At 36.8% G+C, this 25,195-nt stretch overlaps 1 protein-coding gene across 6 annotated transcripts in view; it reads right to left on the bottom strand.

Moving 5' to 3' along the window:
* The window catches only part of ROCK2 (Rho associated coiled-coil containing protein kinase 2), a 168,987-nt gene that overhangs the window by 104,957 nt on the left and 38,835 nt on the right, over positions 1–25,195 (bottom strand). For all 6 annotated transcript variants that reach the window (XR_004054261.1, XM_030920827.1, XM_030920826.1 and 3 more), the window contains exons 2-3: positions 6,419–6,500; positions 5,296–5,396 (exon numbers count right to left, since the gene is read on the bottom strand). Coding sequence is in view for 5 of the 6 variants with exons in the window: in XM_030920827.1 (XP_030776687.1) it covers positions 5,296–5,396; positions 6,419–6,500 (183 nt within the window). In the remaining variant the exon portion in view is untranslated. The remainder of the gene's footprint in view (positions 1–5,295; positions 5,397–6,418; positions 6,501–25,195) is intronic.

Consider the following 25,195-nt stretch of genomic DNA (forward strand, 5'->3'; position numbering starts at 1 on the left):
AAAGGAATAAATTATCTATAATGTATTTTAGGTGATAGATGTAGAGGGAATATTTCCAGAATCATTCTACAAGGCCAGCAAAAAAACCTGACAAAGACATAACAAGAAAACTACAAATCAATATCTCTAACGAACACAGATGCAAGAATCCTCAACGAAATATTAGCAAATCAAATCCAACCATGTATTATGTGGTGTAAAAGAATTATACGCCACAACCAAGTGGGATTTATTACAGGTATACAAGACTGGTTCAACATTTCAAAATCAATTATTGTAATCTATCACACCATCAGACTAAAAAAGAAAAACAGATGATCATATGATAGATGCAGAAAAAGCATTTGACAAATCCAACACCCACTCATGATTTAAAAAAAAAAAAAAAAAAAACTCTCAGTACATGAAGAATAGAGGAACTTCAACTTGAGTATCTATAAAAAATCTACAGCTCACTTCATATTTACTGGTAAGAAACTAGCTTTCCCATTAAGATCAAGAACAAAAGCAAGGACATTTCCTCTCACCAATCCTTTCCATTATTGTACTGAAAGTCCGAGGTAATGCAATCACACAGGAAAAGGAAGTAAAGGGTATACAGATTGGGAAGGATCCATGTGATCATTTATGTAGAGGATTCGAAAATTTCCTGGAACAAGTCATTATACCAAGTTGAAGATAAAAGGTTAATACACAAAAGTTCACTGCTTTCCTGTAGATGAGCAATGAAAAAGTGGAATTTGAAATTAAATTCTGTATATGAGCAATGTATATGAAATTAAATTCCTGTATATGAGCAATGAAAAAGTGGAATTTGAAATTAAAAACACAATGCCATTTACATTAAAGCACCTAAAAAAATAAAATAGGCATAAATCTAACTACATGTGTATAAAATCTATAGGAGGAAAACTACAAAACTCTGATGACAGAAATTAAAGAACTAAGCAAATGGAGAGATAGTCCATGTTCTTGGATACGAAGACTCAATGTTGTCAAGATATCAGTTCTTCAAATACATATTTTCAATCCAATCACAAAAAAAATCCCAGAAAATTATTTCGTGGATATTGCCAAACTGATTCTAAAGTTTATATGGAGAAGCAAAAGAACCAGAATAGCCAACAAAACATTAAAGAAGAACAGTCAGGTGCAGTGGATCACACCTGTAATCCCAACACTTTGGGAAGCCAAAGTAGGCAGATCACTTGAGCCCAGGAGTTTGAGACCAGCCAGGGCAACACAGCAAAACCACAACTTTACTAAAAATACAAAAATTAGCCAGGAGTGGTGGCACACACTTGTAGTCCGAGCTACTCAGGAGGCTGGGACAGCAGGATCACCTGGGCCCAGGAAGCAGAAGTTGCAGTGAGCCAAGATCACACCCCTGCACTCCAGCCTGCGTAACAGAGGAAGATGCTGCCTCAAAAAATAATAATTAAAAATAAATAAGGAAGAACAAAATGGGAGGAATGACACTATCCAATGTCTAGACTTACTATAAAGCTACAGTAATCAAGACAGTGTGATATTGGTAAAAGAAAAGACAAATAGATCAATGAAACAGAACAGAGAGCCCAGAAATAGACCCACATAAATATAGTCAGCCGATCTTTGACAAAGGAGCAGAGGCAATACAACGGATTGAACAAATGTTGTTGGAATAACTGAACATCTACATGCAAAAAAAAAAGAAAAAAAAAAAAAGAATCAACACCAGACCTTATATCTTCTAGAGGACAGCATAGGAGAAAACCTAAATTATCTTGATTAGAGCAATGGTTTTTTATATATAGCACCAAAGACATAATCCAAGAAATAACTGATAACCTGAACTTCACTAAAATTCAAATTTTCTACTACTCAAAAGACAATGTCAAGAGGATGGAAGAAAAACCAAAGACTGGGGGAAAATATTTGAAAAAGACACATCTGATAAAGGTCTATTATCCAAAAGAATTTCTTATACAAAGAACTCTCAAAACTCAATAATAAAAAAAACCCAATCAAAAAATGCGCCAAAGACCTGAACAGACACGTCATCAAAGAAGATACACAGGCCAGGCCTGGTGGCTCACGCCTGTAATCCCAGCACTTTAGGAGGCCGAGGTGGGTGGATCACCTGAGGTCAGGAGTTTGAGACCAGCCTGGCTTGCGTGGCAAAACCCTGTCTCTACAAAAATACAAAAAATAGCTGGGCATAGTGGCAGGCGCCTGTAATCCCAGCTACTTGGGAGGCTGAGGCAGGAAGAATCACTTGAACTCAGGAGGCAGAGGTTGCAGTAAGCCTAGATAGCATCACTGCACTCCAGCCTGGCGACAGAGACTCCGTCTCAAAAAAAAAAAAAAGAAAAAAAGAAGATATACAGATGGCAAATAAGTATATGAAAAGATGTTCCACATCATATGTCATCAGGGAAATGTCAAATTAATAAGGAGATACCATTAAACACCTAATCAAATAACCAAAACACCTGTTTTTTGTCAGTTATAACACTGACAACACCAAATGCCAATGAGGATGTGAAGCAAGAAGAATCCTCATTCACTGCTGGTAGGAATGCAAACTGGTACAACCACTTAAGAAGACAGTTTGGCAGTTTTTTAGAAAACCAAATACACTCTTACCCTATGATCCAGCAATCAAGGTCCTTGGTATTTAACCAAATGAATTGAAAATCTATGTCTACACAAAAACCTGCATATGGATGTTTATAGTGCTTTACTCATAACTGCCAAAACCTGGAGGCAACCAGTATGTCCTTCAGTATGTGAATGGATAAACTTTGGTACAGCCAGACAATAGAATATTGTTTAGTAAAAACTAATAATCTAAAGGATCACAACAAGACATGGAGAAACCTTAAATGCATATTACTCAGTGAAAGATGACAATCTGAAAAGGTTGCATGTATGATTCCAATTACATAACATTCTGCAAAAGGCAAGACTATGAAAACAGTAAAAAGAGTGACTACCAGAGACTTGGGGCTGGGAGATGAATAGGCACAGCACAGAGGATTTTTGGGGCAATGAAAATACTATGTATCATAGTATAATGATGGGCATATACCATTGTACACTTGGCCAAACCTACAGGATGTACACCACCATGAGCAAGCCCTAATGTAAACTATGACAATGGGTGATTATGAAGTGTCAATGTAAGCATCAGTTGTAACAAATGTACTCTAATGAGGGATGCTGACAATGGAAGTGCCTATGCACATGCTGGGGCAAGGGGTATATGGGACATCTCTATACCTTCCCTCTCTATTTTACTATGAATCTAAAACTGCTCTTAAAAAACTAAAGTCTTTTTTTAAAAAAAGAAAAAAAAAAAACAGGGCGACAGGGCATCTAGAATAAATAAAATATTACAGGTATGCTCCATCAATTTTTATCAATTTAGAAATTATATTAAAGCAGTCCCAAATTTCTTTACTACTTTAGGTAGTCTGATCACTAATTACTCTTGCCTGGTTACAATTCAAGGAAAGTGGTTATTTAATTCAGACAGTACTGTTAAGTAACTATTTCCTGTGTTCTTCACATTCAAGTACTATATTCTGGTTCAATTTCACTTCTGTCTGGCCAATGATCTTTCCCATTGATGATTTCTGGATTTTGGCTCATCACCTAAAATCATCCTCATTATACTTCAGGTTTAACTCATTTGCAAAATTATTCAACATGCCACCATTGCTCCCATACAAGTCATTAAAATGTTTAATAGGAGGCCGGGCACAGTGGCTCATGCCTGTAATCCCAGCATTTTGGGAGACTGAGGTGGGCGGATCACCTGAGGTCAGGAGTTCAAGACCAGCCTGACCAACACGGAGAAACCCCGTCTCTACTGAAAATACAAAATTAGCCGGGCGTGGTGATGCATGCCTGTAATCCCAACTACTCGGAAGGCTGAGGCAGGAGAATTGCTTGAACCCGGGAAGAGGAGGCTGCGGTGAGCCAAGATCATGCCATTGCACTCCAGGCTGGGCAACAAGAGTGAAACTCCGTGTCAAAAAAAAAAAATGTTTAATAGGAGAAGAGGGACCCTGAAACGTTTCTTGGAGGTCTCTGTCCCATGTACCACCCATGCTTTCACCAGCCTCCTTAGAATAAAACTAGTACATTAGTTATAAAGCTTGCCTACCCATACAGTTATTACCGTGCTATTTCATCATATTATCCTCAAGTGTCAGATATTCAAAAGAATAATATTCTTCTTATGGATATGTATTACATAAATTGCACTACCCTGATCTACAAGTCCAATAAACCTATCAAAGAAAGGCCCAGTGAGGTGTCTCATGCTTGTACTCCCTGCACTCTGGGAGGCCGAGCAGGTAGTTCCCTTGAGTCCAGAAATTGAAGATCAGCCTCGGCAACATGGTGAAACTCCATCTCTACAAAAAATACAAAAAATGAGCCGGGTGTGGTGGCACACGCCTGTAGTCCCAGCTACTTGGAGGGCTGAGGTAGGAAGACTGCTTGAGCTCGAGAAGTCAAGGCTGCAGTGAGCCAAGATTGTGCCACTGCACTCCAGCCTCAGTGACAAAGCAAGACCCTGTCTCAAAAAAGAACAAAAACAAACAAACAAAAAAACCCAAAGAAAGAAGCAATGAAAGAAAAGAAAAAGGTCTATCATGACTTGTTCTTAACAAAATCCATGCTGGCTTATAATGATCACTACTTTTCTCAGTGCTCCATCAAGAGGGGTAAACGCTGTAGCGTGAAGAGAATTTGACTCTAATTTAACTATAAGGACAATAATAGAGGAGTTTCAAATAGTTAGGTGATGAAAACAGGAATACGAGATTAGGAAGAGTTCCTAAGCTAATAATATAAAGGTAATGGTTACTGTCAACATTCATAATATTTGCAATTGGTACCACTTTGGCCTGCGAAAATAAATTTCAGATTTAATTTCAGTTATTAAAAATTATCTGTTGGGTTTCTTATATACCTAAATAAATCTCAGTTCCTTAAGCAGATGTTTTTAATCTGAACATTCTAAATAAAAATACAACAGTTCTGGTGGAATATTAACCGCTAGGCAGATCACATGTGAAGCTATATCGGCCTTATTTTCTACATTGTGTTTCAGAGCTGGAAGAGACCCAGAGTAGACAACAAAGGCTTCCTTTTATAGATGAGGACACTGACCAAAGATCATGAAGCCACCTTCTGGCATGGGTGGGCATAGAAATTAGATCTACTCAGCTGCTATTGATAATGCGCCACAAAACCATGATGTCATAAAGAACAATAAGAACAAAACAAATACTCTCTTACCAACTGCACTTCACCAAAAGCACCTCTTCCAATAACTTTTACAACATCATAGTCTTCTGCCTTCATCTGTAGACCTCTGATTTTTTTCACAATTTTCTCATCTACCATAAAAAGATCACCATACTTATATCAATCATATTTATAAATATTTTAAAATAATCAACATATTTATAAATATATTTTTGTTTCAAGAAAAGACAGTTTTTAGCTAAACTTGCCAGTTTTTAAAGGCTGTTAGTTAAAAATCTAAGATATACGTTAACCTTAAAGAACCAAAACTCTCTATGGTTTATTAACACATATAAATGAACACCACTGACTGCCAAAAAGTAACAGTTACAGCTATTCTGTTTCTGATACTGTTGCTTAGCAAGTTAGATGATAGCTGACACAGTGATGACCCAAGCAATCCTGGTGTGCACTCTGAATCATGGCAGAAAGTTGCCATGAAATTACTTGCAAGGCTAATCTTAGTAATGAATTTTGATGGCCTACGTCTCTGAAAAGTGGTAATCATACTATATATATAGTAACTATAGATAAGATTGTTTAATTGGGAAAATACCTCAGTCTCTGTCAATTTCAAAGTAAAGAGCTTACTGTGATGATACAAAGTATATATTAATTGTTTTGAGAATTTCTTATTCTTGGAATTCAATTTCATTTACTTCTGCATTGCAACATTAATACTGGCAAATATTAAGGGTTACCAAACACATATGGTAATAATAGTTATCACATTATTTATTATTAACTAGTCTGAAATGTCCACAATTACAGAAGCATAAAGCTTATTAATTCTCTGGGTAATATTAAGTCTTGGAATTGTAAATATTAATTTAAAACTTCTCTTTGAACTGCTATAAATAGCCTGTCCTAAAATAGCTAGTCTTAATAATGTATTTCAAAATTTAGAACTTTATCTGCTTTGCATATTGTAATTTGGTTTTGCAATTGCTTTAAAAATAAAAGTAACAATTTTTGAATAAATCAAATGGTAAACAAAAGACTTAAGTTTAATAAATAAGTTGATTAAATCAATAAATTTATAGGCTAATAACCAAACAAATCTCTTATCAAAAGTACAGTTATAAGATCAAATATGAAGCTTAAACATACTTACATCTATTTAAGAAATTATCTATGTTCTTGTTTTTTCTCAAAGCAGGAAAATCTAAATCAAGGACCAAGGAATTTAAGCCATCCTGTTAAGAAATAAAAAGAGGAAAAGATAGTTTTTACAATTTTCAAGCATTCATTAAAAAAAAAGTCTTTTAATTTTATGTCATTTTCACCAGAAAAATGCCAACCTACTTTGATATGATAGTGTCCATTAGTTCCATATCCAACGGCTTTAACCGGTTTCCTAATCTCTGTCAGAGAGAATTAGGACTGACCCTATCATGTTTTCCTGTGTTCTTTCAGCCAATAGAAAAATGTCATTTCAAAACATGTATCTATTATTACTTTTGCTAGTCAGATGTCTCCTTTTCTCTCTTCAAATGGCCAGTCAAATTTCATCAGGTTTTGACTTTAAGAAATACAGCTACACTAAGTTCCCTCTTATTAAACCTGCATTAATGTTGTGCCTAGTGCAGATTAAGAAGATAAAATCCAAAAATAAATGACACCATCCTTACCCTCTGGGAGCTCAGTCTCAAAACTAAATTTCCTCCAAAAACAACAACAACAGGATGATGCATTGTCTGGATTTCTATTTTTTCTTTACGTTTCTGTATTTCCCATATTTTCTACAATGAACATGCACTGAATTTATAATAAAAACAGAAAAAAAACTATACACATATAATGGTGGAGGTGGGAAAAAAAACTATACACATATAATGGTGGAGGTGAAAAAACTCACCAGAAAGAAACTAAGTCTCAAATTACTCAATGGAAATGCTTGTGAAGGTAGCAGGATTTCTAAAACACTATCACATACATTGTCTCAACACCAAGTAACTCTGTGGAAGGTAGAGGAAACATCCTCAATTTAAAGATGAAGAAACAAATTAAGGCACAGAGAAATTACATTACTTTGATTTCCTCAGGGTCACGCTGTTAGGAAATGACAGTAGCAGCATACAACCTAAATCTTAGGCAGTCCAACAGATTTAACTCATCCTTCTAGTCTCAATGATCAGACTGACACGCTGCTAAAAGAAACAATGGGAGCCTGGGAGGGTAAACAGGGAAGCTAGAGGAGTGCAGAAAGCGAAACAACAATAAAAAGAAACCTTTAGGGGACTTGGATGGGGGAAAATATGGGGAAAATTACACACAAAATTTAGAAAGGTAATCCAGGTGGGCGTGGCAACACACACCTGTAATCCCAGCTACTTGGGAGGCTGAAGCGGGAGGATCATTTGAGCCCAGGAGTTTGAGACCAACACGGGCAACATAGTGAGACCTTGTCTCTGAAAAAAGTTTTTTCTTTAGAAAGGTAATCTACTAATTCTAGAGTAACTGTATATACTATGCTTACCACTCGGTTATAGTTCATATTTTTAATTTTCATTCACTAAAAAATGTTAACACTTTATGAAAATATTATTTAATAATAGAAAGGGACAAACGTGTTAAGAGTAAACTATTAACATTTTTAATAACAAAATGATTTATATCCCACTGATATCTAATACAGATACAAAGCAATCTTGATTCTCTTCAACTAAAAGAAAAAAATACATTTTTTTTTTTTTTTTTTTTTTGAGGCGGAGTCTCGCTCTGTCGCCCGGACTGGAGTGCAGTGGCCTGATCTCAGCTCACTGCAAGCTCCGCCTCCCGGGTTTACTCCATTCTCCTGCCTCAGCCTCCCGAGTAGCTGGGACTACAGGCGCCCACCACCTCGCCCGGCTAGTTTTTTTGTATTTTTAGTAGAGACGGGGTTTCACCGTGTTAGCCAGGATGGCCTTGATCTCCTGACCTCGTGATCCGCCTGTCTCGGCCTCCCAAAGTGCTGGGATTACAGGCTTGAAAAATACATTTTTAAAAATCCAACTTCCAGGTAAGCTGGGATTGTTAAATTCACACATTAAGACATACCCTCCCATACTCATACACATAAATAACATAACACACACGCACACACACTCCTCCAAAACAGCTGGGCTACTTTTCAAGGATTCTAACACTTGAGTATATTAAGCTATTTTTAAGTACCAAATCAATGTATCTTTATTAGTATAATTTTGATATTTCAATAAGTTAAAAATGTAAAATCTGAATCATTTATATTTTAGATGTATCTAGATTTATACTCTGTATTACAATTTCAAATCAAAGAAAAGTATAATCATTTGGAAAGCATTCTTCCATGCCTCCATTTACCTCCACGGGAAGAAAAATTTAAATTGACAAGGCAATAGCTTCTATTGCAACAGTAAATCTTCCTCAGAGACTTTTCAAACAAATGGAATATTAACACTTCATACTGAAATAAAAGTAACTCTGCATTAAAATCTCCATTTACACATAAGACAAGAGAAGCCTTTCTTTGAAGCAACACTACAACTTGACATTAATAAAATAACGAAATCCTTGCTTCCCCCCATTTTCCCCAAAAGTTCTCCCCAAGCGATGGGATCATGTGAAGATTAAATAATCTGGAAAGTTTATAAATATTTTCCCATAACATTCCCCAGTAGTGTAGAGTCAGAGAGCTTTTTCAGCATTTTGAACATATTTGCTCAACTCAACCATCTTGTTTTTAAAACCATTTTAACAAGACCAAACACTATCACTATTAGGCACTATTAATTTATTTTTATGTAGCATCAGTTTTTAATGATACTATGATACTTTAATGTAGGTTGATAATATATACATCTATAAACTTACATTCTTACTTGAGGTCTTTATGTTTATAATTTTTACAATCAAAATTTATTCTATTTAGTATCGCCTTTTAAGAAAAAAATTTTGAATTGTTTTCAGATACCAGTGTTTTATGTATATGAAATTAATACTGAGATCCAGTCACTGGGCAAGCTGAGTTAGCTCAGGACTTGATTGAAAGCCCTATGTCTGTGAACTTCCTTGTTGTGCAGTTTCAAATAAACCTTCATAAGTTTTTTTTTTTTTTAAAGTGTCAGTGATTTCAACTGTGATTATTTTCTTTAAGTGACACTAAACCAGACACAGTGTGGCACACCCCTGTAATCCCAGCTACTCGAGAGGCTGAAGTGGGAGAACTGCTTGAGCCCAGGAGTTCAAGAGCAGCCTGGGCAACATAGCAAGACCCCATCTCATTTTTTAAAAAATGATACTAAAACTGAGATTAAAAAAATGTTAAAAAGAAATACAAATAAATTCAGGAAAAGACTACAACCAAAATTTTACAGCAATGAAGAAAACTATCTGCCTGTTTCCAACTATATAGAAATGACAAGAGAACATTTGAAAATGATAGCCCCACTGAGACTAAACAAAACACTACTACCAATAACAAAATATTCAAAGACCAGAAAGAAAAATGCCAAGCAATGGGTATGACCTAAAAGTCACAGAGGTCTATTGGATTTCAGATCAGAAAGCAGCAAGATCAATGACTGATAATTAAAAGGGCCTAAATGAGGTGAGGAATTAAAACCAGACTGATTACTAGAAAACCAGTACCCGGGGTAAAAATCCCCACTCCTAAAATAAGACACTGGAGGGAAAAACAGCAATATCTTATTGCCCAAGTTTCATATGAATCTGCATAACCAGATAGGTCAGACACAGCTTTCAATCAAGCCTTGGACTATGCCCACAGGTAGCCCAGTTACATCTCTAAGGCTACCAGCTGAGAAATGTGAATTAGCTCCAATGCAAAAACTAACTTAGGTTGTCTATATGCAAAAAGCATGAGAAAGGCAGGGAGAAAAACGTGTTATCCTACTATATTTTTGGGAAAAAAAAAAGTATAAGTCAACACCCAGTTTCCCCTACTATAATTATTATGGGGGGAATATATATATACATAAAATGGTCTATTTTTCTAACTTTTCCTGAACACAGAGCCCTTTTATACTTCAATTGTCAAGAAATGAAGTATTGAAATTGATTCCACTTTCACTATACACTGCTTCTTAGTATCTTGTTGTTGGCCAGGTGCAGTGGCTCATGCCTGTAATCCCAGCACTTTGGGAGGCCAAGGTGGGCAGAGCACCTGAGGCCAGGAGTTCGAGACCATCCTGGCTAACACAGTGAAATCCTGTCTCTACCAAAAATACAAAAATTAGCCAAGCGTGGTGGCACAAGCCTGAGATCCCAGCTACTCAAGAGGCTGAGGCAGGAGAACCGCTTGAACCCGGGGGGCGGAGGTTGCAGTGAGCAGAGATCGCGCCACTGCACTCCAGCCTAAGCAACAGAGCAAGACTCCATCTCAAAAAAAAAAAAAAACTAAATGTTGTTAAATATCCAGACAAAATGCTTCAAAAAATAAAAATAAAAAGAGATTGGAAATACTTTACCAACCTGGAAAGTCTAAATCGATAAGCAAAATGATGGAGACATCCTCTTAGGAATTCCAATTGCTAAATGAGTCACAAATTATCCTTTAGCTGAAAATTTTATACATTTGAGTTGTGAGCACATGCGTAGTATTTAAAGCTATAAAACTGGATAAGATCACCAGAGGAATGATTATAGATAAACAGAAAAGAATCAAGGACAGAGTCCTGGGATACATCAATATTAAGAGACAAGGGACAAGAGGCGACTTGAAAGGAATAACTATTTCTTTAAGGAGGAAAATCAAGACCATCATGGTATCTTAGAAGCCAGATGAAGAGTGCAGGAAGAGGGAGAGAATGATAGACAAACGATAAGACTAATGATAGTTAATCTGACTGGTAAGTCAACCTAATTGAGGACTGTGAATTTAGCAACTCAGAGGTTAGCAGTAACTTTTCTAAGGGCTATTTGGATTACAAGTTTACTACTTCCAAATCACTGTTCACCACTTTCTTAGTACTACTATTTTAAATACTGTATTAAAAAAAAAACTTCACATTCATAGACTGTAAATAATACCTAGCATTCAGCATGACCATAAATTATGTATCTTATTCTTTACAGCCTACTTACCAAAAACTTTATACAGGTTAATACAGTTGTATTAACCAAGAGAACTTTCTTAATTACTTTGCACCATGCATTGTGCAAAGCACTATACATGCACTTAACATTTTATTCCTCACAGCATATAAGTTAATACTAGTGTCATATCTACATTAGTAGGCACAGAAACTGAAGCTTTTAAGAGGTTAAACAATGTGCCCAAGCCAAAATAGCTTATATGTAACAGAATTAAAATTTTATGATGCTCTTATAAACAATATTGAACTTAAAGTTAATAAAATAATAAACTTAATAAGCTAGTAAAGTTATTCCTCTAAAAGAATACTAAAGAACAAACATGTTTTAAAGTCAAGACAACCAAAGAAACAGTTGGTTACAGAGCATAGGAAGCATGTTTCTGTGTATCTGCTGTACAGATTAGTGACCAGGAAATGTTATTTAAATGAATTTGTAACGCATTTCCTCTGTTTGCTATTTCAACTCCAAACACAAATATGTAACTAAAATAGTTGATATGGTTTGGATTTTTGTGTCCCTGCCCAAATCTCATGTCAAATTGTAATCCCCAGTGTTGGAGGAGGGGCTTGGTGGACTGGATCACAGGGGCAGACTTTTCCCTGTTCTCATGATAGTGAGGGAGTACTCATGAGATCCAGTTTAAAAGTGTGTAGCACCTCCCCCTTCTCCCTCTATGCCTGCTTCCGTTTGCTTTCTGTCATGATTATAAGTTTCCTGAGGCCTCCCCAGTCATGCTTCCTGTACAGCCTAGGGAACTGTGAGTCAATTAAACCTCTTTTCTTTATAAATCACCCAGTCTCAGGGTAATGAGCCAACAAATACACAGATGTGTTTTATAAAGAGATAATAAAGTAAAGGAAATCTAGAAGTTAAGAAACCTGGGTTATACCATCACGGTTCTGCCATTTAGTGGCAACTTAATTGAGGACTGAGAATTTAGCAACTCAGAGGTTAGCAGTAACTTTGAGGAGAGAAACTTTGATACAGGAAAAGATAAAATTGTGTGACCCTACACAAGTAATTTCACCTAATTTCTAGGGCACTCATTTGTATAAAAGAGCTCATCGCCTATAAAATCATTATGGTGAGCAGTTCTTTAAAAATTGGCTGTTTAAATAGTTAAAGGAAATCCTGACATAAGGAAAGACACTTTCCTAGGGCAAAGGCAGGAGGAATAAGAATGTTTTTATGACTCTTCCTTGAGCCTGAGGCTCCAACATGGCTCAGCATGGCAAGACAGGACCAGTATTATTAATTTGTCCTTTTTGCCTCACATGCCAATATGGCTTGGCAGAGTACTCTTCCTGATTTCGCCTTTCTTCAAAATTTTGAGTTTGATATTCTGTTCATAATGTCTTTGCATTAATTTTTAAAATACTACATTAAAATATCTTGATTACTGTGGTTTTTTAGGGTTCTCCCTTAAATTTTGTTCCAAGTGCCTGAATGGCTTCACTCTAACCTCAGCCCTGGTCCTAAAAAGAGAACAAACCTTTACAATGAGAGAGGCATTAACGATAGCATATTGATTTTAAAAGAATGTGCGGGCCGGGCATGATGACTCACACCTGTAATCCCAGCACTTTGGGAGGCCGAGGCGGGTGGATCAAGAGGTGAGGAGATCCAGACCATCCTGGCTAACACGGTGAAACTCCATCTCTATTAAAAACAAAAAAAATTAGCCAGGCGTGGTGGCAGGCACCTGTAGTCCCAGCTACTCGGAAGGCTGAGGCAGGAGCACGGTGTGAACCCGGGAGGTGGGGCTTGCAGTGAGCCGAGATCGCACCACTGCATCTGGCCTGGGTGACAGAGTGAGACTCCCATATAAAAAAAAAAGAAGAAGAAGAAAGAATGTGCAAAAAATAACATTATTGATTTGATCAAAGTCTTAGAATTAAATGTAAAGTTGGTAATTGTTCTAATGGTGATAGTGCTGCTGTGCTGATAATAAAGCAGCTGCTATTTGCAGAGTACTTCGATAGACATGATGCCAAACACTTTGTATAACATCTCCTTATTTAATTTTCCTAGCAGACTGTGGAATCATATGGTATTAATTATATGGTGGAATTATATGGTGTTAATTATATGGTCTTAATATCACCATATTTTTTAGTTGAGGAAATTTGGCTTGGAGAACTTAAACCATTTCCCAGAACGGCACAGCTAAGAAACAGTAGGGTTGGTATTGGGCCCAATGCTGCTTTCAGCAATTACTGGTATTTTTAAAATTAAATTCTAATTTTTTTCTTCTAAAATATTGTTGACGGTAAGATATGAATCAAATTACATTCATAATGTTATACACTGTTTTATTATTTTATTTATGTAATACATAAGGTAATACATTGTTTAGAAACACATGAATAAAATTAAGATCAAATTATACTTGTATCACTATTTTTTTTGAGATGGAGCCTTGCTCTGTTGCCCAGGCTGGAGTGCAGTGGCATGATGTCAGCTCACCGCAACCTCCACCTCCACCTCCTCCTCTACCTCAAGTGATTCTTGTGCCTCAGCCTCCAGAGGAGCTGGGACTAGAGGCGCACGCCACTATGCTCGGCTACTTTTTTGCATTTTTAGTAGAGATGGGGTTTCATCATGTTGCCCAGGTTGGTCTCGAACTCCTGAACTCAGGTGATCCACCAGCCTCGGCCTCCCAAAGTGCTAGGATTACAGATGTGAGCCACTGCACCCAGCCTGTATTACTAGATTTCTTATGGTTTATAAATCAACAATTTTATCTCTTCCTCTATTAAAAAGAAGTTTTTCTCCTCAAAAATTACATACAGTGTTACCTGAAACTCCCTATAAAACAGAAAACAGGCAATTTAAACAACTCTCTATTATAAAATATTAGAAAAAGTAATGCATCATCGGTCTGAATCCTATTCTTAATTTAATATTGGTATTCAACTGAGAAACTACTGGCCAGATAAAATTAGAGTTGTTATTCTGGTTGTAGGCAAGTCAGACTTTTTAAAAAGTATTTTCCATATTTGTAACTTGTACAGTTAAATATCATACATAGACTTTAGGGCAAAAAAAAAAAAAATCTCATCCAGGATATAACACATACATATAAGAAAAATACCTCCAAAAGGCCTGCTGGTTTTATGTTTTATTAATTTTCCTATTTGGTGCTCATGGTACACAGAATAATTATATGGCTTCAATATTTTGATATTCATAATATCGTTCAGCAGCCATACTCTAAATACACTGGTGGCAGGATCTGTTTATATAGTGCTCCATTACAGACACTCCAGGGAAGACCAGATTATCTTAAGAGAAGGCCTGGCACGGTGGCTCACGCCTGTAATCCCAACAATTTGGGAGGCCGAGGCGGGTGGATCACCTGAGGTCAGGAGTTTGACACCTGCCTGGCCAACATGGTGAAACCCCGTCTCTACTAAAAATACAAAGATTAGCCAGGCATGGTGGCACACGCCTGTAATCCCAGCTACTTGGAAGGCCGAGGCAGGACAATCACTTGAACCCAAGAGGCGGAGGTTGCAGTGAGCCAAGATCAGAATGCTGGAGATGACAATGGCCAACTAAATTACAAAGCAACATTTGTCTGTAATATATTTGTGGATATATAGTTAAGTAGATAGATATCTAAGCCACTCTGAATATACAGCTATTCCAGTATTTTTTAAATTTTGAAAAGATACAACAAACAAAGTTTTGTTTATTAGAAAGTAAAACAATTTGGTCATATTCACACTTAATGACAAGAAACAGTCTTCCACACCTGTTTCTAGTAAATTGTCAAATAAACAGAACCTTCTTTTTCATTTCCTAACAAGAAGTTTGTCTATATGGTTTCCACCCCTAAGAATCTAAATATAGAAAATCATTTTTCTACAATTGTGAAGTTAAATTTCTGCTTCATCTCCAAACAATATCAATCACTCAATAAATGTTAGCTATTATTGCCACTATTTTCAATATCACCTACATACACACTATGCATTTAAAGATCATGTAATTTAGGATATGGAGAGCTGGAAGGTTTTTTAACTTTAACGTCTAAACCTATTAGCACATTTCTTATACTAAAAGAACCAAAAACAGTTCCATCACTAACATAATGTGTTCCATAAAGAAAACTATTTTACTCCTTTAAACCTCATTTTGACATCTATGTAATACAACATCTAAGTCTCAGGGCTAGTGTGACAACTAGTGAAAGACTGTGATACCAAATGAAACAAAGGTTAGGTACTAGTCACTTTAACTCCTTTTGTTATGAGTGTACTCATGTTTTAATCAATTTTAAAAGCTCTTTCACTCCCAAGTAATTTTCAATCTTATTTTAAGTTTATACAGCTTAACATTTTATTTAAGCCAGTTAAAATCTGGGAAAGATTAGATATAACACAAAAGTGCTTGGAGCAACATTATTTATAATAGCAAGAAATTCAAAGCAACCTAAAAATCTGGAACAGAAAAACTAAGTAAATTTTACTAAAGCTTGTTAAAGTTATATTAAGCAATCATTAAAAATAATGGTTACAAAGACTAGGTAGGAGTTAGTATTTTTAAAAAATTAATGTTTAAAAGTGCAGAATAAAAATTAAATGTATGATAATTCTACTTAAGGGAAATATGTATATGAAATTTTTGAATGGAAAGCAACAAACACAATAACTATCATAACATGATGAAATTATATGGTTTTATTCGTTTCTTAAATTTCTGGTGGTGAAATTTTGTATTAAATAACTCATAATAAAATAAAGCAAATCTAAGTAAACAAGATCTAAGGTATTACAGAAGACAGTCTTAATACATTTAGACTTTAAAAAAAATTACTCATTTATTATCTATAGCTCCGTATCTCTACTGAAACAGATGCTATTTTAAATCCCAATGCATTTCACTATTCGCTGCCTCCTACAAGTCATATGTTGTGTTTTTTCTTTCTCTCTTCTCTGAACTGGTATCTTAACAGGGATTAATAGATTAATTTGAGAAAAACTAACTTTTTTTTCCCATCCAAGAACAACGGAGGTCTCTCCGTCTATTTAAAATTTCTATTTCTTTCAGCAAACTGATAATCACATCTATTCTAAGTACATCCTGTTAAGCCTACTGCTAAGTATTTTACCTTTTTGTGGCTGTTACCACATTGTATTAGGTCCGCCATGTGGAGGACACAGAGCTCTCTGAGTACCTTTTTGAACAAAATTTTTTCAAGTTTCTGAGAGAAATGTTTGAAATATCCCATTTCTTTCTAATTAATGATGCTTAAACATACATTAGGTAATTAAAAGCAAATGTAATTTCCCTAAAACTGTTAAAAACTTGTACACAAAAACAAAAACTTCATGAAAAACATAGGTGGGGTGGTGATTAGAAGGTCAGGATGAGGTGACATTCTGGAAAATTCTGTTTCTTGACCTGGCTGCTGATTATATATGGGTTCTCAGATTGTAAAATTTTATCAAGCTGTATACATACAATATACATACTTTTCTGTGAGGGTATATGTAGACATATATTTACAAAGAGTGTTTTGGATGCATTGGATAATAATGAACTTATTGACAAGATAAAAACAGCACAAGAGGTCTGGCACAGTGGCCTGTAATCCCAACACTCTGGGGTGCCGTGGCAGGCAGATTACCTGAGGTCAGGAGTGCGAGACCAGCCTGACCAATATGGTGAGACCCTGTCTCTACTAAAAATACAAAAATTAGTCAGGCGTGGTGGTGCTAGCCTATAGTCCCAGCTACTTGTGAGGCTGAGGCAGGAGCATCACTTGAGCCTGGGAGGCAGAGGTAGCAGTGAGCCAAGATCGTGCCATTGCACTCCAGCCTGAGCAACAGAGTTAGACTCCATCCCAAAAAAAATAAAAAATAAATAAAAAAAATAAAAAACCCATGGGCAAATGAACTTTAAAACCTGTTTGCCATCATTGTGCTTAGACATTTTCACATACCTTTTCTAATGTATTGTATCTCCTCAATCAGGGAGGACATATGAGTAAGAAACCCATCCTCAAGTCTGCTACATTTCAATGAGAGCTTTTTTTATTACAGAGACTTATCCTCCAAACACTTTTAAAGCTTATTTGTGTTCAAAGTGCTGGGAGGCAGCAGGTTATGAGAAGTCACACAACTTTATACTTTGGATCCCATCTTCCATGTAATGGAAAAGATGTTTCTTATAACCCTTAAAAACAAGTCAGCAATTTTGAGTGAGAAGAGGAGAGCTGCCCTGCTGGAGAATCTGAGATGGAGTTAAAGGAATTTCAAACAGAAAACTATCTTTCCCTATTGTCAGAATTTGATATATCACTATAGTTATTATAAATATGTTTTAAAACTACAGAGATTTTAAAATCTCATTTTATATTCCACATTAAAAAATCACTGAAGGCCGGATGCAGCGGCTCACACCTGTAATCCCAGCACTTTGGGAGGCCCAGGTGGGCAGATCATGAAGTCAGGAGTTCAAGGTCAGCCTGAGCAACATGGCTAAACCCCGTCTCTACTAAAATGTGTGTATATATATATATAAATTAGCCAGCTGCGGTGGCACACACCTGTAATCCCAGCTACTCAGGAGGCTGAGGCAGGAGAAACGCCTGAACCCAGGAGGTAGAGGTTGCAGTGAGTCGAGATCGTACCACTGCACTCCAGCCTGGGTGACAGAGCAAGACTCCATCTCAAAAAAAAAAAAAAAAAAAAAAAAATCACTGGAAATATCTGAACATCAAATCATTATATCCACAGACATAATCTTCAATTTTCCAGTCAAATATTAATCAAATCTAAACAATGAACTTTTTAAAGCACAACCAAGTACTTTTATAAATCAAGTTCCCATGAAAATCAAAGGGCAAAAATGTGTGCCCACTGATCACGTTAGGAAATTAACATTCACTGAGTGCACACTATGTGCAAAAGAAAGTCACTTTCTCATTCAATTCTCATAAAAGCCCCACTAGAAAAAAAAATGGGAGAAGTGCTTTGAGGCAGAGTCACTTAGGGATACAGCAGAGGCAGAAGCTGCAACGAGGAGCAGGTCTTTCTGCTATTCATACAACTACCACTAAGAACTACGAAAGAACACAGCCAGAAGAAAATAGTTGCTGATGGTTGTTTTAAAGTACGCACTCTTCTCTTTTCTTCTTCTAACTAGATCTGTAACTATGCAGAATGAGTAGCCAACCTAATTTTCATGGAAAAGTAAAAATGTTCTTCTCAACAGAAACCAGAGAAGCAAGGCACAACTCATCCTTACCCAGGAGGCAACAATTCTCTCATACCTCTCAGGAAACTTTTTTAAGTGAACACTTAAAAAATTAGAAAACATTTTAATAACCTTTTAAATATCTGTCCTGTCTCTTTTGTCCCCTGTATGTGCCCTCCCCTACAAATAAAGAATGATGAGCAAGTCTTGGAAAAGGAATCTAATTCACAGTTTTGGGGGTCTATTTCGTATTTTGGTAGCCTATAAATTCTTATTTGTCACAGGAAAGGTCCCACTGATAAAACAATTTGACAACTAACAGGTAAATCTACAGTTTCTAAAGGCTAATTACCAACTAGACCATTTCCTCCATAACTCTGCATATTGCTTGTTCATTTCTGGCAATAACAGCACCTTAGGTAGGAATAATAATTTATCAATCAATTTTGATACACATTAGCAACTATGGGTTTTTTTGGGTTTTTCTGAGAAGCAGTTTCGCTCTTGTTGCCCAGGCTAGAGTGCAATGGCGTGATCTCGGCTCACTGCAATCTCCGCCCTCCCCGGTTCAAGAGATTCTCCTGCCTCAGCTCCCAACTAGCTGGGATTACAGGCACCCGCTACCACGCCTGGCTTATTTTTGCACTTTTAGTAGAGATAGGTTTTCACCATGTTGACTAGGCTGGTCTTGAACTCCAGATCTCAGGTGATCCACCTGCCTTGGCCTCCCAAAGTGCTGGGATTACAGGCACGAGCCACCGCGCCTGGCCAGCAACTATGGTTTAAAAGAAATACAAAATTACTCAAAGACACCGAACCTAAATTGCCACAAATAGCCATAATTTTTCTTACACTCAAAATAGAAAAGGCAATAAAGTCAACAAAAATCTAGACTTTATTCTTTGAATCATCTTGTAGGCTTAATAACCCTATTTCTACAAAATAGTACACTGTGATCCAGTACCCTTATTTCCAAGTATCCACCAGATACCCAAAAGACCCAAGAAGTCTCCTAAGTTGAGTGGACCTATGCAATGAGAGTGTAAAATGATCTACTAAGGTGCAAAAAAAAAAAGTTGTATCACTGATGAGGAGAATTAGAAAGTGAGTATTGTGATTTAGTAACTACAGCCACTAACGTATTATGCTTCTTCCATTTGTATCTATACCTCCTTGTGAAATTTCAGGAGGAAAGAAAAACCTATGATAGTTCTCAAAACCTGGTAGCAAAATAAACTGAACTTAGAACCTAATCTTCAAATCACTGCAACAACATTAAGCCAAAATTGTAAAAAGCAATAAAGTATATGTCATTTAGGGGGGGAAAGAAAAAGTTTGTAGCATTAATAAAGTAGTATTTATAAAAATCTTATGTTTATAAAATTATACTTTAAAAACTTCTATTTTATGTATATTTTGTAATTTACATATTTTAATACTATAGTCCATGTATACAATTTATAAATAAAATATATTTGGAGATATTCTCAAAATTTTTTCGATGATGGGATACAACATTAAAACTTTGGAGGTCATAAATTCCTTAAAGGTAAGGAATTTTTTTATCTTCCTTGAAAGTAAAAACTTATTTTCTATATTCCAAGCATAGTACATATACTCAAAAAACTGTTGTGTAAACAGCCAGCATCTTGGTATCAACATAACCAAAACTAAATCAGGCATCTTCTCATTCAAATCTTACCTACTCTGCTGGGCACGGTGGCTCATGCCTATAATCCCAGCACTTTGCGAGGCCGAGGCGGGCGGATCACCTGATGTCAGGGGTTTGAGACTAGCCTGGCCTACATGGTGAAACCTCGTCTCTACTAAAAATACAAAAAATTAGCCAAGCAAGGTGGCAGGCCCCTGTAATTTCAGCTACTTGGGAGGCTGAGGGAGGAGAATTGCTTGAACCTGGGAGGTGGAGGTTGCAGTGGGCCAAAATCGCGCCATTGCACTCCAGCCTGGGCAACAAGAGTGAAACTCCGTCTCAAAAAAAAAAAACAAAAAAAACTTACCTACTCTACATCTAATAACCGATGTCATTCTATGTAACTCAGGTTCAGAATTCCTTTCCCTTGTCTCTTACTTCAAGTCACTCCCTCTGTACTGCTGATACTTCCTCTAAGGTCTCACAGTTGGCTCCCTTCTCCACTTCATTCTCTATTATGGTTTCAGATTCTCATTATTTTCTACTCACTAACTCATTTCCCTGCCTCTAATCTCCCTCTGCTCCAGTACATCTCCATTCTACTGCTGAGTAATCTTTTTGAAATATAAAGCTATACATTTTATGCTCTTCTTCATATTTAAATTTGTGTGTGGGGGGGTGTTTTCGTTGTTGTTTTCTTTCGAGACAGAGTCTCACTCTGTCGCCTAGGCTGGAGTGCAGTGGTACGGTATGGTTCATTGCAACCTCCACCTCCCGGATTCAAGTGATTCTCTTCCCTCACCCTCCCAAGTAGCTGGGATTACAGGCACCCTTAACATTATTCCATACCTTCCAAATGCCTAGAAAATCAAGTCTCAACTAGCATTTGGAATATTTTGCCAATCAACCTTCTCCAATCTGACTTCCTACTATTTACCACCCTTCTTTCACATGTGCTCTAGATTTGTATTGTCCAATAGAGAAGGCACTAGTTAATCTGGCTACCAAGCACTTGAAATGTGGTTAGCCTGAACTGAGATGCTCTGGTAAATGTAAAATACACATTGGATTTCAAAGACTTAGTACTAATAAACAAGAATATGAAATAACTCTTTTAATAACTTGTTAATAATTTTAAAATATTGATTACATGTTAAAATAATACTTTGCTATACTGGGTTAAATGAAATATTTATTGAAATTAATTTCATCTGTTTCTCTCCACTTCTTAAAATGAGGCTCCTGGAAAATTTTACATTAAATATGTGGCTCACATTATATATCTATTGAACAGTATCCATTGGAAAGTTTGGACCACCCAAACTTTCATCTTTCACCTTGGTCTTTCTATTTCCATCACTTTCCTCACAGTCTTTGACCACAGAACATTCAACAATCATTCATTTGCTGAGGGGTAGCCATGTACCATGGCTGAGTGCTAAGCATTAAAATAAAAAAACAAAAAAGTTAAAGTTCTTGAGTCATCTCTACTTGATCAAATTTATATCTATTCTTCAAAGATCAGTTCAGATAAAACTTACTTCTGTGAAATCTTCAGGATCCTCCAGGATAAAAATCTCTCCTTCCTAACTCCTACACATTACATGTTCTTCAAAGATGTCACTTTGTCCTTATAGAGGTTATTTTTGTACACAGCTTGTCTCACATCTATTAGCTATAAATTCCTCAAGTGCAGAATTCTTCAAATCTTGCTTCTTACCTGAGAACTTGCACAAGCCTTCATCACCAAATCTATCCACATTCCTGCATCTGTGCCCACACATTTTACTTTCTTTCCTGCTATTATGGATGTACAGTCCTAGCTACAGCTAATCCCTCCATCTACACACTAAATCTCCCATTCCCTCTTGCTCATTAACACCACAACAGCAGTTCTCTGTCTCCCCACCTTCTGTGATCTCTTCATTTCTTCTCACCGCCTTCTCTACTTGATTATTGCCATTGGCATGGAAACATGTCATTATTTCTCTTACCCTTAAGAAAATAAAATCTCTTGACCCAACCTCCCATACAGCTGCCATTTCATTTCAATCTTTTTCTTCACAGAAAAATGTCTTGGAAGAGATACCTATTCTAGCTGTCTTAAGTTTTTCTCCTCCCATTCCCTTTACGATTCACTACAATTAGTTCTCCCCCGACTAATAGCCATCATCACACTGCCTAAACTTTTCTTTTCAAGCTTATCAGTGACCTACATGTTGCTAATCCAATGATCATGTCTCAGTTCACATCTTACTTGACCTATAAACATCTTTAGACAGTCCTTCACCATTTTTTTCAAAATAACAGGTCAAGGTTTGGTCAGGATTGCCTTGACCTATTATTTTCAAAAACTTGAAAACTTTTTCTACTTTCCTTTGATGAAAACCCATTTAAATTGTTTATCACATTATTTCTCTGGTTGACCTTTCTTAGTATCCTTTATTGGTTTTCTCCTGTCTTTGGGCCTCTTCTCTCTTAAATTCACTCACTCCCTGAACTCCATCTTGTCTTGTGTCTTTAAATACGTGCTGATGGCTCCTAAATTTAATATCTCTATTCCAACTAAAATCCTGCATTCAAGACCCATATATCTATTTGCTATTTATCAGCTTTTTCTGAATGTCTGATAAGTATTTCAAACAATAAAGTCCAAAACTATGCCCTACACCTTCCTTTTCCTACTACAACCACTTCCCTCCTTCAGTCTTTCACATCTCTATTCATGCCAATTCCATCCTTGCAAATACTCAGGCCAATAATGTTAATATTCAAATTCGACTGCTTTTTCTCTCTCAAGAGCCCAAATCCTAACCCTTACAAATCTGGTCAGGACTGCTCTCAAAATGAATCCAGAACTCCACCAAATTTCACCACCTTTACAAATCACCAACATTTTGCTGGAATCACTGCGAATGTCTGCCATTAGGTCTTCTTGCTTCCAACTTTGCCTTCTCTTTCTTCTTAGAATATTTTCAATGGAACACAGAGAACGATGCTGTCACTCCTCTGTTCAAAACCTCCAATGGCTTCCCATTTCATTGAGAGTAAAGCACAATTCCCAGCCTCTGAGTCTATCATCTGCTTGCATCCACCTAGTTATTAACTCTCAAACCTCCCTTCCCATTACTTTCTGTCTCACTCATTGTGCTTCTGCCACACTGGCTTTCTAAAGGTTTCAAAATCACAAAAGGTACCCTACACAAGAAGTACGAATGGTGTAGGAAGGTAGCTCAGTGGCAGACAGGACACTAACAAGGAGGGAAAACTGAGCAGCACCACAGCCTTACAGAGTTGGGAGACTGACTAAATATGAGGAATTCAGCCAATTAGTATGTAATAACTGAACCAGGCTCATACTACTGATAGAATGAATACAAATATGGGGGAGGAGGGTTGGGCACACTACAATGAACTCATGGTGTTAAGCTGGAACTAGAGGTATCAATATGAATTAACAGATTTCAATATATAAGGCATACAGAGTGTGGTGGCTCACGCCTGTAATCCCAACACTTTGGGAGGCCGAGGAGGGCGGAACAACCAAGGTCAGGAGTTCGAGACCAGCCTGGCCAGCATGGTGAAACCCTGTCTTTACTAAAAATACAAAAATTAGCTGGGCGTGGTGGCACACGCCTGTAGTCCCAACTACTTGGGAGGCTGAGACAAGAGAATTGCTTGAACCTGGGAGGCAGAGGTTGCAGTGAGCCGAGATCATGCCACTGCACTCCAGTCTGGGCAACAAAGTGAGACTCCGTCTCAAAAATAAAAAAGTTAAAAAAAAAAAGATGAATACAGAAATACAGATGTAGATAAATGTCTGTGTGGGTGTACACACACACACACACACACACACACACACACACACACACGTGCTTCCTGGATGTGACCACTGAAAGGGCCTGGTGTACAATAGATACTCCCATAGCAATGAGCTCATCTAGCACTCAAAGCTTGGTTTTAAAATACTACTCTTCACTAAAGGGAACTAGGGCTTCTTGGAGAAATGCTGATTCTAGGTTGGAGTAGGAAAATTGTAAGATGAGCTTGTAGCATCTCGTGCCAAAAAGGAAGGAAGTGCACAGGTGATAAAATGGCACAGAGCTATACATACACAATGTATCAATGTCAATGTCCTCATTTTGAGAATAAGCTACAGTTATGTAAGATATAAACACTATGGGAAATGGGGTACACAGGACCATTCTGTACTATTTTTGCAAATTTCCTGTGAATTTATAATTATTTCAAGAAAAAAGTTTAAAAATAAGTGAAGTGTGCAAGGACTGATGGTGACTTGTCAAGAGGACATATAAGCCAGTATGAAAGGGCTCCCAGTGGCAAATTTGGAAGAATTTCTACAAAATAAATGGCTTGTAATCATCAAAACTGTCAAGAGCATGAGAGTCAAGAAAGACGGGGGAACTGTTCCAGACTGAAGGAGATTCAAGGGCCACGAAAGCTGGATGAATATATGATCCTGGGTCAGATTCTTTTTCTATGAAGAACATTATTTGGACAGTTGACAAATCAAATGTTTCGTGTATGCATTAAGTTTATAAAAATTGTTTCAAAATAAGAAGTTTTTTAAAAACCACAAAAGGCATGCTCCTGACTCAGGGACTTTGGATTCACTATTTCCTTCTATCAGAAATGCTCACACCCTTATCTCTGCACCACTTGGTGGTAGCTCTCCACCAAGTCTTCATTTAAAAGTCATCTTTTCTGGGAGAACTTATAATAATACATAAACTTTAAAAATTCTGTATTTCACATTATCTTTGTTTTACCTTCTTTCTCCTTACCACTTATCACTATCTTACAAACAATTAAATTATTATCTAGCTCCTTATTAAAATGCAAACTGATAGGGAGGGAAATTTTATCTGCTTTGTTCACTGCCTAAACCAGTGGTTGGCATGCCGTAGTTACTAAATATTCATTAAATGACTGAGC

The sequence above is a fragment of the Rhinopithecus roxellana genome, chromosome 17, assembly GCF_007565055.1.
Source record: "Rhinopithecus roxellana isolate Shanxi Qingling chromosome 17, ASM756505v1, whole genome shotgun sequence".
Classification (NCBI taxonomy): domain Eukaryota; kingdom Metazoa; phylum Chordata; class Mammalia; order Primates; family Cercopithecidae; genus Rhinopithecus; species Rhinopithecus roxellana.